Raw genomic sequence first — 18,280 nt, 5'->3', positions numbered from 1 at the left:
CAATAAGTACTAAGCTTACAAAGAATAAGTCCTGGGGATTTGTTTGACTAAAGGAGGTGCTCCAGCATGGCCACAGTCAAATGACTGAAACAATATATATATATATATGTATGTATGTATTCACTATTTGTAGAATATGTAGGCAGTTTTCATTAAAAGAACCAACTGATGCTGGTGGAAAGTGGAATGGTCAGGAACCAAAGTCCAGTGACAGATGTTGGCTGATGGCCTTTGGATGGAGCATTACACATATCTGTGTCACACATGGTGACACAGATAAGGGACCAGCCACTGATTGTGCACAGTGTGGTGTTTTTGGATGGATTCAGGTATTGGAAGATTTTGTATTTATTGAGGCCAGTGTTGAATGAGAACTGTTGCTGGTTGCAGTCTCTGATGATGCTGAATATCTCACCTGGTGGGGAAAAGGAAAAAGGAAAAGAGATGTAGATAGATGCATAGGAATATTTGCTTGCATATCAGTAACCACACATGCAAACATGACAAACACACATGCACATGTATATGCACACACACACATACACATGCACGCACTCTGGTGCAGACACATACTCACATACGCATACACACACACACACACACACTCTCTCTCTCTCTCACACACACACACACTCATGCTCACACACAGACACATACATTCACACACACACAGACATATATGCACAAACATACACACACACACACACACACACACACACACACACACCCTCTCTTTCTCCCCTTCTCTCTCGCACACACACACACACCCTCTCTTTCTCCCCCTCTCTCTCTCACTCACACACACACTCTTTTTTTCTCTCTCTCTCTCTCACACACACACACAAATCACACATAACTATAGGAAATCTCATGGTTTTATAACACATAGATTTCATACCTTGCAGGTAATGTTACATATACCTGCCTTCAACTACAAGTACAGTATCAACTTTCTGGAACCTTTGGTTCCAAAACCTTTCTTAATTACAATTTGTTTCTTTTTTTTTCAGACCAAGGTTGGTCATCTTGGTCAACACATTCTAAATTTAACAAATATTAAATTTAACAAATATTAGATTTATTTAAATAATTACATAAAAATACAGGTACCTGTACATCAGTGAAAATTAATGTAGATTACAAGTGGTTCTGGACACCTCAGTGTCTGAAAAGTTGGTCTTGCATAATTTTATTTTCATATGTGGAGTTGTATAATGTGGAGTTCATATGTGGAGTTGTATATTTGGTATATAATGTTCATATTGTATCATACTGTTGTCATATCTGTTGATATATGTAATTCTAGTGTGATATTTGGTGTTGTGCAGTGCTGTTATCACAACTGGTGACTGTATAATGCTAGTGGCGTATCTCTTATACTTACTGTTATATCTGTTGTACAATGCCTGTGTCATTTCTTGAAATGGATAATAATAGTATTATATGCGATACTGTTTCATCTTACTTGTCATACCGAGAATTGCACAATCCTTGTGTGAAATCAGGTGCTGTGTATGATGAGATTGAAATCTTTTGTTGTATGTAACGTGAGTATCATCATCATCATCCCTATTACTTGCCATCATCAATCAACTTCTGTCTTCCAGGTTGGCTTGCATTTATAGTTTAACAGGATCTGATGAACCACAGGGCGGTATTGAGCTCCAGTGTCAGCTTTGGCATGGTTGTATGGCTGAATGCTCTTTCTAATGCCTTCCACTCTACTATGTGCACTGGGTGCTGTTTTCATGCTAGCTCAAGTGAGATTTCCAAGTAACTTACAAGGTAACAAAAAGGGAAAATCCCCTTCAGCCTAATGTGTGTGTGTGAGGGGGTTGTATTTGAGAGGAAGAGATGGTTTTATGCCAGCATTGAGAGGCTAATGTGATAGTCAAGCACCTTAAAGATGTATGCTTACTCCACTTTATATAAGTGAGAGAAGTTAGAAGGAGGATATGATGGTAGTGCTGGTATACTAAAGCAACCCCTATGTGTTGTATGATAACTCTGTTATATCTTCTGTTGTTTATTACTGGTAACTTACCTTTTGTATAATACTAGTGTCCTGTCTGTTATTTTAAAGTACTAATGTCAGGCAGCAAGTCAACCACTATACTGGCAGACAGGTACCACTCCTTGAGCAGATAAAAAGACAGAAGCTTGCCTGGTACGGTTATGCACCCTGCCTCAACTTCCTGCCCAAAACTATTCTTCAAGGTAGAGATGAGGGAGGAGGAAAGAAATGCAGACTGAGAAAATCCTGGTTTGACAATATCAAGGACTGGACAGGTCACCTTATAGAGAGAATCTGTCAGAGAACAGAGACCAGTGGTGATGGCTGACTATGAAAGCATCTAGAGTGACACCGCAACAGTTAAGGGATCTTGATAATAATGTTAAAAGTGGTGTTTTTGTTGTTTGTATGGCATTGCACCCATGTTCTGTTTCAGCTGTTCTGTAGATTTAATATAGTTAACCACACAACAAGGTCTGAACCATACTGCCTTCCTATCTGTAATACTGTTTCCTTCTGTCCAAGAACCACACTGAATACTCTCAAATATAAATGCTAAACCTTATAGGGTGCAGTGTGACAGTTTGGGCATATTGCAATTTCTTTCCTGTCCAGGTGGTTTCTGTATGTCTGTGGGACCTGGTTATGATCCCAGTAGAGTCAAATGTGGTGGACACAGTTGCTATGCAAGTTTTGAGGCCTCTTTTCAGTTATTAGTGTTGGCATACAACCCATCTTACTGTTTGGAGTTAATGAAATGTTGCAGATATTTCTGGGCATATGTTCTTTATGCTGGACCAGGCTGAGAGATGGAAATATCATTTTACGTTGTCGGGATAGAGTTCAGAGTGGAGGCACGTGGTTTATTGGTTAGGGTGTCAGCATCATGATCGTATGATTGTGGTTTCGATTCCTGGACCGGGCGATGCGTTGTGTTCTTGAGCAAAACACTTCATTTCATGTTGCACCTGTCCATTCAGCTGGCAAAAATGAGAAACGCTGCGATGGACTGGCATCCTGTCCAGCTGAGGCACACATATGCCATTGAAACTGGGAAACCGGGCCCATGAGCCTGGCTAGGCTTTAAAAGGGCGCATTTATTTATTTATTTATTTATAGAGTTCAGATGAATTATACATATGTCTGGATATTTGTAGGTTGTTTTTTATGTAGTGACACGGGCTGTGAATATTAAAGACTGTGCTTTTTGCATGACAGGGTGATCTTTCATTTTTAGTAATTTCATTTCATTGTGTAGATGGTCCATGGGTGTATGCTGTGTACAACCTGTTATGTTGCAAACTGCACTGTTTTATACTCTTTGTATGGTATTGTAGAGAGATTAAGGGCCCAACCAAGAATGGCATAGTCCATGGTAGCTCTGACATATTCTTTGTTGCTTTCTATTGACTAAATGTGGTACCTGTGATTGCTCCTATGATGGTGTGTGACTTTATGAAGGGACAGGGTGCCCAGGTAGAAGTAATGATTAATGAAGGTGGGTGGCTCAGTGGTTAGGCTATTCAGCTCATGACTGTAAGGTTGTGAGTTCTTTTCCTTGCAATACATTGTGTCCTTGAGCAAGACACTTTATTTCACATGACTCCACTTCACTCATCTGGCAAAAATGAGTTGTATCTGTAATTCAAAGGGACCAGCCTCGACACATTCTGCGTCACACTGAATCTCCCTGTGAACTACCTTAAGGGTAATCACATCAGTGGAATACTCAGCCACATGCACATTGATTTCGCAAGCAGTCCTTTCCCATTGATCAGATCAACTAGAACCCTCGTTGTAACAGACAGAATGTCAGGTAATATATTCTCCGTTCCCCGTTGTTGTTGTTGTTGTTGTTTCTTTCAGTGATTGCTCTTTGTGTTTCATTTTACTTTACTGTGTCTTACCTGTGCATCATGTGACATCTACATGTAACCTGAAGATGACCAAACATTTAACCAGAAAGACCCTTTGACAACAGCATTCAAACTACTCTCTTAAATTCAATGTTTCTTTGTTGACATTTTTTGAATTAATCATGCATCTTGAATATTCCAATGATGTGATTGTTTACTTTTAGGATGATGTAGAGTTGGTGTAAATGTTAAGGTCGGTGCTTGAACATAAAACAGGTAAAATATCTGGGCTAGATATGGCTGGCTGAAGTGCTAAAAGGTTAAATGGTACAACCATTGAATGGCACAGATGTAGTATTGAACCTATAAAAAATTTCTAAGCTTGATCACATGATCACCCTCTACCACACTTGGCAGATTAAATTCAGAAAACCTTGATTGTTTGAGATTGTCACAAGAGACATTCACTCATCTGTGATAACTTTAACTTATGGTGCCCAACATATTGTCACATGACCTTAAAGAACAGGTGTGGCTGGGAACTTACAAAAATTTCTAACCCTAATTATGTGATCATCTTTGGTCAATCAAATCATATCCAAAATAGAAATTAATTTCAGCCATGTTCTCTCTATAAAATCTAAAGAATTTTTGAACCCCAGTTAGGAGCAAGACAGTTGCAGCATAGCTCCATCTCCTGCTGTTGCAACTTTCGAAAATCAGAGAAATCTGTGAAATTGGTAAAGACTTTTAAAATTTTTTAATAAAAAAATCTAAACAAATCCCAGTGATTTTTCAACTTCTTTTTTCTATATTTCTACCCGGGTGGAATAAAATAATTTGGTTTTATGTGTGTGTGTGTGTGTGTGTGTGTGTGTGTGTGTATACGTCTGTTTTTGTGCCTGTCCACTACCACTGCTTGACATCTGGTGTTGGTTTGTTTATGTCTGCGTAACTCCTCAATTCAGCAGAAATATGCCAATAAAATAAGTGCCAGGCTTACAAAAAAAAAATAATAATAAATAAGTACTGAGATTGATTTATTCAACAAAGCCCTTTAAGGCACTGCCCCAGCATGGCCACAGTCTAATGACTGAAACAAGTTCAAGTAAAAGAAATGATATAAAAAGTACAATAAAATAAAAAGTAAAGAAAACACAAGCAATAAAACAAATATTACTTTAAGATCTCCAGTAGTTTATATATATATATTTGTATATAGGCAAACAAATTAAATATAATAGCTGTTTACATGTATATATATATGTATATACATACACATGCAAACAGAAAGAAAGCAAAGACTGAAGGTTTTCAGATAATGAATATTTAAATATAAATATATATTGAATAGATATTTAAATATTAATAGATCAAAACTACACAACAAATATACATTTGATAAATCGACCTGCTGTCATGAGGGTAGAAAAAATTCTTATGCATCAGATCATTTGCTTCCATTATTGGTTGCATATTTGCACAAAGGGGCTGTGGTTCACTACAGCTGTTTCAGACATGTTTTTTTATTGATTAACAAATCAATTACATCATATAAAGAACTGTTTCTTCAGGTAAATTAAAAATTAAAAATACAAATATATATATATATATATATACAAAATAAGAAAATGGAGAAATATATCTTAATCAATAATCAACTACCAGATAATACCCAATCACATAATTTATTAAACCACTACATATGAACATTAAGGTCAAACATAATAATATAGAACAAAACAATGTACATCAATGAGTAATATGATACAATAAGTACAGTATGTATAAGTGAATATAAATAAATACAAATATAAATATAAACTACATCTTACAGCTCTTTTGGCCATGCAGATATGGGTGTCTCATTATGCTCATAGTAGCCATGTGAGATAGGTTAATATGTAGAACGTATCTCACATGGCTAATATGAGCATAATGAGACACCCATATCTGCATGGCCAAAACAGCTGTAAGATGTAGTTTATATTTATATTTGTATTTATTTATATTCACTTATACATACTGTACTTATTGTATCATATTACTCATTGATGTACATTGTTTTGTTCTATATTATTATGTTTGACCTTAATGTTCATATGTAGTGGTTTAATAAATTATGTGATTGGGTATTATCTGGTAGTTGATTATTGATTAAGATGTATTTCTCCGTTTTCTTATTTTGTATTATTAATTTGTGGTAAAACATTTTACCTTTACCCATATAATACAGTAAATGAATTGATTGCATCGCAATTCTTAACATTTATGTATTAACTTTGTTGGGTGCTTTACTAGCAGTATATTGGATATATGTTATCCCATGGAGGGTTGCACTCACAACCCCTATCTCAATTTATATATATATATATAGAATGAATTTAAAAGAATTGATCTTTTGTCTTTGCTTCTTCAGAAGATAATTTATCAGAATATGTTTATATGAGTTTGTATCGATTATATATGGAGTTCATATGAATGTGTGCAAATTTTAAATGATGAAAATATTGTCAGTCTCCTCAGCTCCTTTCTCCTTTCTTCATTTTATATGACAAATGTTTTGATGTATGTATAAAAGGTTTGTGTGTATATATATATGTATAGAGTCAAGTGAAATCATTGTTGTGGCTGATGCCAGTGGAATGGAAGCACTCCGTCGGTCACGACGACGAGGGTTCCGGTTGATCCTAATCAACGGAACAGCCTGCTCGTGAAATTAACGTGTAAGTGGCTGAGCACTCCACTGACACGTGTACCCTTAACGTAGTTCTCGGGGATACTCAGCGTGACACAGAGAGTGACAAGGCCGGCCCTTTGAAATACAAGGTACAACAGAAACAGGAAGTAAGAGTGAGAGAAAGTTGTGGTGAAAGAGTACAGCAGGGATCACCACCATCCCCTGCCAGAGCTTCGTGGAGCTTTAGGTGTTTTCGCTCAATAAATACTCGCAACGCCCAGTCTGGGAATCGAAACCGCGATCCTATGACCGCGAGTCCGCTGCCCTAACCACTGGGCCATTGCGCCTCCACAGCTGATGCCAGTACTACATGACTGGCTCCCATGCCAGTGGCACATTCGAGCGTGGTTGATGCCAGTGTCACCTGACTGGTCCTATGCTGTTGGCACTTAAAAAGTACCATTTGAGCATGGCTGTTGCCAGTGCTGCCTGACTGGCTCCTATGCTAGTAGCACATAAAAAGCACCATTTGAACATGGTCAATCCCAGTGCCACCTAACTGGCCCCTATGCTGGTGGCATGTAAAAAGCAGCCACTACACTCTCGGAGTGGTTAGTGTTAGAAAGGGCATCCAGCTGTAGAAACTCTGCCAAATCAGATTGGAGCCTGGTGCAGCCTCCTGGCTTGCCAGTCCTCAACGAAACCGTTCAGCCCATGCCAGCATGGAAGGCAGATGTTAAACAACGACGATGATGATGATGATGATATATATATATATATATATATATATATATATATCACTATTTTCACTTGATTTCATTGTTGTTGTTGCTATTGCTGCTCCTGCTGTTGTTGTTTACTCTGGGATCAATCCAGTTCAAGCATATCTAAGACCATTAGCATTCCGACCATGACCATCCTTTTCTAAGAATATATCTCTGACTACATTTTGTAATGTGCTTTCACCTTATTTAAGATTGCAGACTTGAAGGAGATATGGCTGTTATTCATAGCAAATAATAATAATAATAATAATAATAATAATAATAATAATAATAATAATAATAGCTCCAGAAAAAAGTGTTATTAAGGACAACTAGGATACTTAGGAGGGTTCTTGGCATCTAAGGCTACTTGTTAGGATCCTTTTGTTTTCTAACAGTCTAATCTGTTGAGTGTATATGAAAATATTACTAATAATCCTTTCTACTGAAGGCACAAGGGCTTGAAATTTTGTGGGAGGAGACTAGTCGATTACATTGACCACTCTGAAAGGATGAAAGGCTAAGTTGACCTCAAAGGAACTTGAACCCAGAATGTAGTGACAGGCAAAATACTACTCAGCATGCTAACAATTCTGCCAGCTCGCCACCTTAATAATAATAATAATAATACTTTATATTATAGACACAAGGCCTGAAATTTTGGGGGCGTGGACCAGTCAATTACATTGACCCCAGTGTTCAACTGTTACTTAATTTATCGACCCCAAAAGGATGAAAGGTAAAGTCAACCTTGGCGGAATTTGAACTCAGAACATAGCGACAGGCAGAATGCCACTAAGCATTTCGTCCAGAGTGCTAATGATTCTGCCAGCTCACCGCCTTAATGATAATAATAATAATAATAATAATAATAATAATAATAATAATAATAATAATAATAATAATAATAATAATAATAATAATATCAATAATAGTAATAGTAGTAATAATAATAATAACAATGCTTTCTACTATATTAAATTTTGCACAAAATATTTTGCAAAAGGATTGGTCAAATAAATCCTCCTCTACCCTCAGTGGTCAACTGGTACTTATTGATCCTGAAAGGATGAAAGGGAAAGCTGACCTTGTTAAAATTTGAACTCAAACTGTAAAGCTAGAATAAATGCTATTTAACAATTTTTGACATGCTAGCAATAATAATAATGATAATAATAGTAACATGAAAGTAGCAAAAAGTCACATTCTATTGTCAAGGGAGCTTGCAAATTTGCAAGGGAACTTGGCATTAACCCTGAATTAGATGAAGAACCTGAAACCCCTGCCATGGAAAAAGCAAAACAGATCAAACAGACTGCAAAAACAAATTGAGGTGTGGTGGAGCCAGAAGCCTCTGCATAGACAGTATATACTTTGAAGCCGAAATGCTGATGTAGATCAAACAACAACCCATCAGTGGCTGAGAAGCTCAGGACTGAAAACAGAGATTTGAAGGTTTCATGTTGGCGGCACAAGTTAAAAGCTTGCATACCATAAACTACAAGGCTAACGTTCTTCAAAATGGTTCTAATCCTAAATGCAGATTCTGTGATACATTTGATGGAACAATAGACCATCTCATCTTGGCATGGCTTGTGCTGACACCAAATGAATACAAAAATTGCCATGATAGTGTAGAACAGTATTTACATTGGAAAATATGTAAACACTACAAAATCAGCACTCCTGCTTATTGGTATGAATATAATCGTGGACCAGTTGTTGAAGGTAAAAATGTCACTATTCTTTGGGATTTTCCTTTCAACACCAACAAAATGATCCAGGATAATTGACCAGACATAATCATTAAAGACAGAGAAGAAAATACTTGTAGACTAACAGATGTAGTGTTCCCACTGATAAAAATATATCTATAAAGGAATTTGACAAATTAAGTAAATATAAGGACCTGGAAATTGAAATACAAAAGATGTGGCATCTTAAAGCGAGAATTGTTCCTGTTATTGTGGGTACCCTAGGTATGATAAGAAAGGGATATCAGAAACATCTAGATATTATCCCAGGATAACCATGTCTCAGAGAAATCTAAAAGATTGTGCTGACAAGTACTGCCCACATCCTTAGAAAAACGCTATCAATTTAAATGTATGTGTTGTATTACATGAAGATATTTTGCTACTGCCCCTGCTATTTCCCCTCCACAAGCTTTCACCCATTCTGTAACGTCCTTTATTCTTCACTTGCCCTAGGACACTGGGTGTGTCTCGGTGAGTGATTGTAACAAACATGCAGATTAAAAGTAAATAATAATAATAATAATGATTTCATTTATTTGCCACAGTCCTTTTTACTATAGGCACAAAGCCTGAAATTTGAGGGGAGGAGGTTAGTCTATTACATTGACCCCAATGTTCAACTGGTATTTATTTTATCAACCCTGAAAGGATGAAAGGCACAGTTGACCTCAGCAGAATTTGAACTCAGAATATAAAGATGGATGAATCACCACTAAGTATTTTGCCCAGCATGTTAAGGATTCTGCCATCGTGCCACCTTCATGAATAGTAATAATAATAATAATAATAATAATAATGATTACAAATTTTTGTCACAAGGGAAGATTGGGGGAGGTGGGGATGAGTTGATTACAATGACCCCAGTGTTCATCTGGTACTTCTTTTATTGACCCCGAAAGGATGAAAAGGCAAAGTCGACCTCGGCAGAATTTGAACTCAGAATGTAAGAACAGATGAAATGATGCTAAGCATTTTGCCTGGCATGCTGATGCTTCAGCCAATTGTTTCTAATACAGGCATAAAACCAGGAATTTTGATAGCAGGTGTGAGAGAGAGTCAATTAAAATGGCTCTATTATTTTATTGATTCTTTATTTTATAGGTTCTGGAAAGGAAGAAAGGTACAGTTGACCATGACAGGATGTGACCTTTGAATGTAGAAAGCCAGATGACTCTGTTTTATCTTTATATTGTGAATGAATGTGATGACAAACTGAACTCAACAAAACTCTTTGTCTTTCTTTCTTCCTTCTTTCAATCCATTCTTTGTCCATTCTTTTGTCAAGTCTTTGTTTCTTTCTTTAAAGTATGACAGGTTTATTTTATTTGATAATATTTGAATTTGTAATGAAGCTGACAATAGTTTAGTATTTTTCTTCTTCTTCATTGCCATCCTACAGGTTTTACTGTTAATCTTTCTGGTGTCAATTAAATAAATACCCTTAATATAAACCAATAAAATGTGGAAAACAACGTCTGTGAACTAATATTGAAATCATGGCTGGTAGGACTGACAATGATTAAAGAGTTAACTGAAGTTTGTGAGTCGCTTCACTGAAAGTAATGATATGACAAATAGTGGTAAGCTCAATGTAATGCAATCTGATTTGCCAAATATGCCATTGCACATGTCTTCATTGCACAACGAAATGCACAGTATTGCTCCTAGAGAGGTAACATAAGAGCACACAGAAATGTTGTAATTCCCATCAACAGTTTCAAGTTTTTTGTATGGTGGATGTTCCATGGAGAATGAAAATGTCTTATCATTACAGTCCCTAATAATAGCTTGTACTTGCCCTGAAGAGAAAATAAACAATTGTGAGAAGCAAGGAGAGAAAGGGAAACCTTAAGTTTTTACTGCAAAACCCAAAAGAAGGAAACATTCATGTAATGTCATTGCACATCTAAGTCATGGGAAATAAATCCTTTTATAACCCGATAGCATTCTTAGTATTCTATCAAATGTATTGTTTTTAATTAATCATGCATTATCTTATAGCTTTGAGATTTCAATGATATAATTGTTAGATTGACACTGTAGGGTTGGTGTATGAGGCTGGATCTGGCTGGTTTGAACATAAGGACATTTGGGCTGGAGAAGACTAGTTTAAATAATAAAGGACCACATGATTGCAAAGCAAACTTCTGAATCACTCAGCTATGATTGCATCCATTATAAGCACCCAGTTTGAGAGAGAGAGAGAGAGAGAGAGAGAGAGAGAGAGAGAGAGAGAGAGAGAGAGAAGTAGGTCCACTGATAAGGGTCAAGTCACATATCTATCACTTGCCAGTTTGACTGGTTAGTGGGCCCTCATTACTGTTTTTAATCTCTTAAATTGGTGTTTTTAATGTCCAGTTAATTAATAAATTAAAAATTGTTTTGTAATTATTAAGTTATTATGTTAAATTTAAAAAGGTACAAGGAAATTATTTAGACTTCACTCACTTATTTGTTGCTAATTTAGTTATGTAGAATGTATTTCTCATTTAATTAACCCTTCAGGATTTAAACGAGACGAGCCATATCAGGCCCAAATACTCTGTTTTATGTTCAAACCAGCCAAATCTAGCCTTTCACACCTACCCTACAATGTCCTAGAATTCTCAAAAAGGAAAAATAAAATTCCAAAATGCAAAAAAAAGACTAGGATTCTTCATGACTCAGTCGTCAGTTATTGAGCAAAGGTTAAATTTTATATTCACAACTTATTAAAAACATCCATTATGGAAAACAAGAATTCTGAGTAAAATTAAAACTGAGTTTTTGGAAGTGTACTTGTCAGGCAGCTGATAAAGTGAAGTTAGCAGTCTTTGTTTGTTTTTCAATGACTTATATGTGGCAACCATATTGCAAATGTTTAAAACAGTTATTTACTTGAGTAATTTATTTATTCAAAAAACATTTTTCTTTTGCCATATTAAATTGATTCATAGAAAATGCAATCTATTGGAAATCTAAAGCTTTCCATTTAATAATCAATATATTTTGCTGGCTAAGTTTACTTCTGTTAGGTTTTGTTGCTAAAACTTAAGGGTTACTGGATGAGAAATTTCATTCAACATAAAATAAAAAATATCAACTCAAAATAAATAAAAATAACTAAAAATAAAAATAGATAAATTTGGTTAAAATTCATTAAATTCGTTTTAAAAATTCAAATTTAACTTTCAGTAATTTTTATTGAAATTTCATTTAAATTTAAATTGTTATTGTTGTTATTGTGGTAGAATCATTGGACAAAATTCCATATATTATTTAGCTACAATTCTTTACAATCTGAGCACAAACCTAGCTGAGGTCAAATTTGCCTTTCATAGACATGGGGTTGATAAAACAAAAGTACCAGTCAAATACTGGGGTCAATTTAAATGACTTAACACTCTCCTCTACCAAATTGCTTATCTGGTCTCTAAATTAGAATTTTTTGTCGTCGTCGTCGAGAGAGAGAGAGAGAGAGAGAGAGAGAGAGAGAGAGAGAGAGAGAGAGAGAGAGAGAGAGAGAGAGAGCAGTGCATGCCATCAAAGTGACACTTGGGTAAAATATATGAAGCCTAGTATACTCATCCTGACTACTCATCTGATAAGGTATGCCAAGCACATGCATCACAACCATATGTGCGTGACATAGCGATCTCATATCAAAATAAACAGCGCATGACCTTGCAGGTGGGTCCCAGTTAGAATTTTCTTCGGGTCTAGTAGCCCATCCCACTCAAAAGATTCCTGAAGAAGGGTTGTTTAAGGATGATGAATGAAGCACCCATGTTTCCAAAGGTGAATTATTCAAACCCCAAAGAATTCCTCTCAACACGTGGCCATGATGCTCCCCTACTACTTCTGCTCATGATCAGAGATGCACATATCGTCATCCACTAAGGGACATGGTCAACTGGTTAAGGTCAAACAACTAACAAGCAAATCTGTGGTATTGAGCAGTATATTTGCTGTAGCCCATCTTTTATACCAAGACAAAACAATGTACATGATAACACTTCCAATCAGTTAAGATCAAAAGCCTTGAGAGCCGCTGCCTGGTATTGCATTAGCAGTAACTTTCAGAAGTCCCTGGCCTCGCAGGGCTTCTGGGGAGCTTTTCCTGTTTGACATAAACTCTACAGGCACAAAATTGCCATCAGCCAAAAGTGCCTGAGATGCATGCAGGGTGACCAGGCCATCCTGCATGCACTGGTCCTGTACCTGAGCATTGCTGACCTGTGGGTTTATGTCATATCACCTGCTATCATATATGGGACAGATCCTGTTATCAACTGAATCCATTGTAAAGATTTCAGTGTCACCTTCTTTTAACTGGGAGGGACAGGCAGTTTTTATATGTCTGGTAGCCATAGTGAAAGAGATTGTATGGTGGGTGAGATTGAAGTGGCTGAATACAAATACTTTTCTCTTTGGCCAATCCCTCATCAACTATAAGAGGAAAATAAGGTTGGAGAGGAAAGTTTTGCTTTCTAGCCATTTTGTTGAAAGATAGATGAGAGTGGTGAGCATGTTGCAAGTGAATGGGCCTACCCTGAGCATATACCTGTAAATTGGAAATAAAGAACTGAGAAAAGGCACCTGCCCCAGAAGCCAGGCAACCTGTGGTTTTATAAGGTTTGTCTATGAGTAGCCTTTGAATATCTGCTCCCTGTTGAGGATTACACATTGTTAAAATGATTTTTCTTTTTCTTTTGCATTAAACTGCTTTACATGTAAAACCCTCACAACAATACATATGCACACACATTCAAAGTTTTGTCCTATGCCGTCCATATGGTTTTTCCTGATGTAAACCCTTTGTGGTCAATAAATAAATCATTATTATTATTATTATTATTATTATTTTTATTATTATTATTATTATTTTTATTATTATCATTATTATTATTTTTATTATCATTATAAAGGCAGCGAGCTGGCAGAATCATTAGCATGCTGGGTGAGACGTTTAGCGGTAATTCGTCTGCCGCTATTGCTGAGCTCAACTTTGCCTTTCATCCTTTCGGAGTCAATTAAATAAGTACCAGTTACACACTGGGTCAATGTAATTGACTAAATCCCTTCCCCCAAATTTGAGGCTTTGTGTTTCCAGTAGAAAGAATTATTATTATTATTATTATTATTATTATTATTATTATTATTATTATTATTATTATTGTTTATTGTCTTTGCACAGCTTCTATCGCTGGAGATGTACTATGGTACCAGCTGTTCACTACTAGTGAACTAAGGTTACACTCCTTATTTTTCGAGCACCAACTGGAGCATTTGAGCGGTTTCAAGCAGTGCTGTTTTCTGCAAGTGCTCCACCCTTATTGCAGCCCCTATTTGTTCCATATACTTCTCAAGATTTTTACTTACTGTTCCTAGAGCTCTGACAATTATTAGTACTATAACCACATTTTTCATCGACCACAGCTGCTTAACCTCCCAAGCTATCCTGTTATATCTGTCGACTTTTCTTCCTTCCTTATCACATACCTTGTTGTCAGCTGGGTATGCTATATCTATGATCCTGCATTGTTTGCTTTCTTTCTCAATTAACACTATGCCCAGCTTCCTATTCTATGATCCTGCATTGTTTGCTTTCTTTCTCAATTAACACTATGTCCAGCTTCCTATTCTCTAGAATAGGAAGCTGGACATAGTGTTAATTGAGAAAGAAAGCAAACAATGCAGGATCATAGATATAGCATACCCAGCTGACAACAAGGTATGTGATAAGGAAGGAAGAAAAGTCGACAGATATAACAGGATAGCTTGGGAGGTTAAGCAGCTGTGGTCGATGAAAAATGTGGTTATAGTACTAATAATTGTCAGAGCTCTAGGAACAGTAAGTAAAAATCTTGAGAAGTATATGGAACAAATAGGGGCTGCAATAAGGGTGGAGCACTTGCAGAAAACAGCACTCATGGTCGCACTGAATCATAAAATACCATAGGATCTTTACATTATCACTTCCGATGATGCCTTCAGGTTTATGTTTGTACCACTTTTTGCTCTGTCAAGTCTATACTTGTTGCAAAATGTCCAATGGACAATCCTTGCTATGATGTAATGATGTCCCTTATATTCTTTCTGGGCTAGTGGCATACATTAACTGGTAATATGCCATATGGTTTCGCCATTTTGTCCACAAATTCTGCACTTATCACTTTCTGATGTGTTGTCTTTGTTCTTAGTGCTTGCTCTTGGGCAGTACAGATTAGAGCCTCCATTTCCGGTTTTAAATCACTTAGTCATTCATAGCCATCTTTTTCTCTGCCTATCTTATCTTCAACATCCCTATGAAATTGTCCATACATTCTTTTCTTTACCCACCTATTTTCAGTTTCATTCATTCTCAAGTGCTTGTACAGTGCTTTATCTTTGCAATGTTCCATCCTACACAAGCCTGACCTTCTTATTTCCAATGCTGTTATTATTATTATTATTATTATTATTATTATTATTATTATTATTATTATTATTATTAGTAGTAGTAGTAGTAGTAGTAGTAGTAGTATCATTGGGCTTTCAAGGATTTCCTCGGATTTCAGGATTTTATGCTCCAAACACAGTGTTGAGTGATCTCTAGTCAATAACCAGGAACCTACCTCTTTAGCCCCAGGTCAGAACTGAGTGAGTGGGTTTAGATGTTTCAGGTGGAGCTATCTTTTTGTTTTTCTTTCAGGTATTTTGTACAGTGGGGCAATCCTTTGTTTCTTTATTCGAGATATATGATCTGATTTGAGGGAGATTTAGCTGCTGTTGTTAGCAGATCTAGTGACCACATAGAGGACTCTCTTACTGGCTCGTACATGCATACATTATTATAGTATCATTTGATGGAGATTTGGCTGCTATTTCTAGCAGTTCTTGCTATCATGTACAGTAAACCCTTGTCTATCGCAGGTGTTACTTTCCAAAACCCCCTGTGATAGGTGAAAATCCATGAAGTTGAAACAGTACTGTATTTTTTATTATTATTTCCATTTTATAATTTGTATATGTTTATTTTATTATAAATGCTAAACAACACCATGGAAGAATTGATGTAAGCTTAGATAGGTGCGATAGGTGAACCATGATAGGTGAACCGCGATAGGTGAACCATGATATGGCGAGGGATTACTGTAAAAATCTTCTTCATTGTCTTAGTTATATGTATATATCTTTTATCTTTTACTTATTTTCAGTCATTAGACTGCGGCCATGCTGGGGCACTGCTTTGAAGAACTTTTAGTTGAATGTATTAACCCCAGTACTTTTTAAGCCAGATACTTATTCTATCATTCTCTTTTGCTGAACTGCTAAGTTACAGGGCTAGAAACACACCAATATGGTGATGGGAAGACAACACACAGATAAATATATATATGTGATCATCCCATAAGTAATGCAGTTTTTCAATTGCAGGAACTAAAAGTCAGAGGAGATGGGATAAATTACTTGCATCCACTTACTAAAAACCAGGTAGTAATTTTACCTTGTCTTTATTCTTAGTGCAAGTTTTGAAGAGTACAGTTTGATTTTAACAGTTATTTTTCCAAAAATATAATGGAAGTGACAAAGGAACATATTCAGCATATTTTGCTTTATGAGTTCAATAAAGGTAACAATGCAACAGAAAGTGTGAGGAATATTAATGCAGTCTATGAGGATTGAACAATAATAGTAAGCCAGTGTCAAAGGTGGTTCCAGAAATTTCGAGTTGGAAACTACAACCTAGAAGATGAGCCTTGTTCTGGAAGATCTGTAGAGCTTGACAGGGATATCCTGCAAATCCTGGTGGAACAAAATTCTATCATAACTCTTGAGAAACTAGCAGAGAAGTTTTGATTTGGTCATTCAATCACTCATTGACACTTGTGTGCCATCATAAAAGTCAGCATTTTGGGTCATTGGGTTCCTCCCATACTTTCCGTGTCTAATGCTTGGCTACATACAGTGAGGATGACATTCCAAAGGCCGGAGCAGTTTGAATGGGAAACAGTGCCTCACCCACCATATTTGCTGGACATTGCCCCATCTGATTATCATTTATTCCACAATCTTCAAAATCATTTGGATGGAAAAAATATGAATTCGGCAGACAAGGTCAGAACAGTACTGGAGGAGTATTTTTTGTCATGGACAAGTGAACTTTGGAAGAGGGGCCTTGCAAGTCTACCAAATAGATGGGAGAACATTGTAGAAAATGAGGAGAGTATATTTTAGATTAAGAAAGAACTTTATTTTAATTTTGGAAAATAAGAGGTATTACAGAATTGTATTATTTATGGAATGATCTGATACATACATACATTATTATTTTTTTTATTATGGCTGCCCCCTCGTTATTGAGTATGGCCATTGCACAAAGCTTAACTGTTACTGGTGCTGTGATCGAATGTAACTTTTTAGCCCAGCTAAAGATCTACAATGTCTTGTACAAAATTGGCAGCTAAAAACTTTACCGGTAATAGCTGGCTGTAGCTGTAACTGGGCTTCATGTACCTTTGCATGTCGTTTAAGTCCTCCTGCTGAATTACACTCTCTTCCACATGCCCAACAGATATGATTAGTATGGTGTGTTACACCACCACCAGTGGCTAGGTTGTCACTCATCTGTCTCGTTTTATGACTACGAAGATGACTCTTGAGTGGTCATCTGGTCAGAATGAAGGATTCAAGGATGCCAAAACTACTCTTTTATGGAGAGTTAGCTAAAGGAGAACGACCTCCACATAAAACAAAAAAGAGGTATAAGGACTTGCTGAAGGCTTCCTTAAGAGATGCTTGCATCTCTCCTGACACATGGGAAGGCATAGCTATTGATCGTAGCAGGTGGAGAAGGATTGTGCATGAGGGGACAGCCACTTTTGAGAAATCTCGAGTTGCACATGAGAAAGTAAGGAGGGATGTCAGGAAGGGCATCGCTGTTACACTTCCAGAAGGGAAGGGTCTTCCTTTGATGCTGACATGCAATGTCTGTGCAAGACCCTGCCTCAGTAAAGCTGGACATACATAAATACATACATACATACATACATACATATATCGTCAGTAGTTTATATATCTCCAAAAGAAGCACACTCTAAAACATTAGAGCAGTGTATATTGTTTTTAGGAAGTTGCTTGTTATGGCTGGTCAGAAAGTGACCATTGGTTTCACACCTATAAAGCTATGTAAGTGATTCGTCAGACTCAAATGACTGAGGGTACATAACTTCTTTACAACTGGGGAA

General features: G+C 36.6%; 1 protein-coding gene across 4 annotated transcripts in view; it reads right to left on the bottom strand.

The window, feature by feature from the left end:
- LOC118760862 overlaps positions 1-18,280 on the bottom strand; it is a 36,072-nt gene continuing 17,792 nt past the window's right edge. Inside the window, exons 3-4 of one of the 4 annotated variants that reach the window (XM_036513841.1) lie at positions 10,561-10,870; positions 10,120-10,369 (exon numbers count right to left, since the gene is read on the bottom strand). In XM_036513841.1, coding sequence (XP_036369734.1) covers positions 10,599-10,870 — 272 coding nt within the window. In that variant the 3' untranslated portion in view covers positions 10,120-10,369; positions 10,561-10,598. Of the gene's footprint in view, positions 416-10,119; positions 10,871-18,280 lie in introns of those variants that run through there. The other 3 variants (XM_036513840.1, XM_036513842.1, XM_036513839.1) reach the window with 3 other exon arrangements.

The sequence above is a fragment of the Octopus sinensis genome, linkage group LG26 (genome assembly GCF_006345805.1).
Source record: "Octopus sinensis linkage group LG26, ASM634580v1, whole genome shotgun sequence".
Classification (NCBI taxonomy): Eukaryota; Metazoa; Mollusca; class Cephalopoda; order Octopoda; family Octopodidae; genus Octopus; species Octopus sinensis.
Note: the sequence above shows the minus strand (reverse complement) of the source record. Positions and strands in the feature narration are given on the sequence as shown.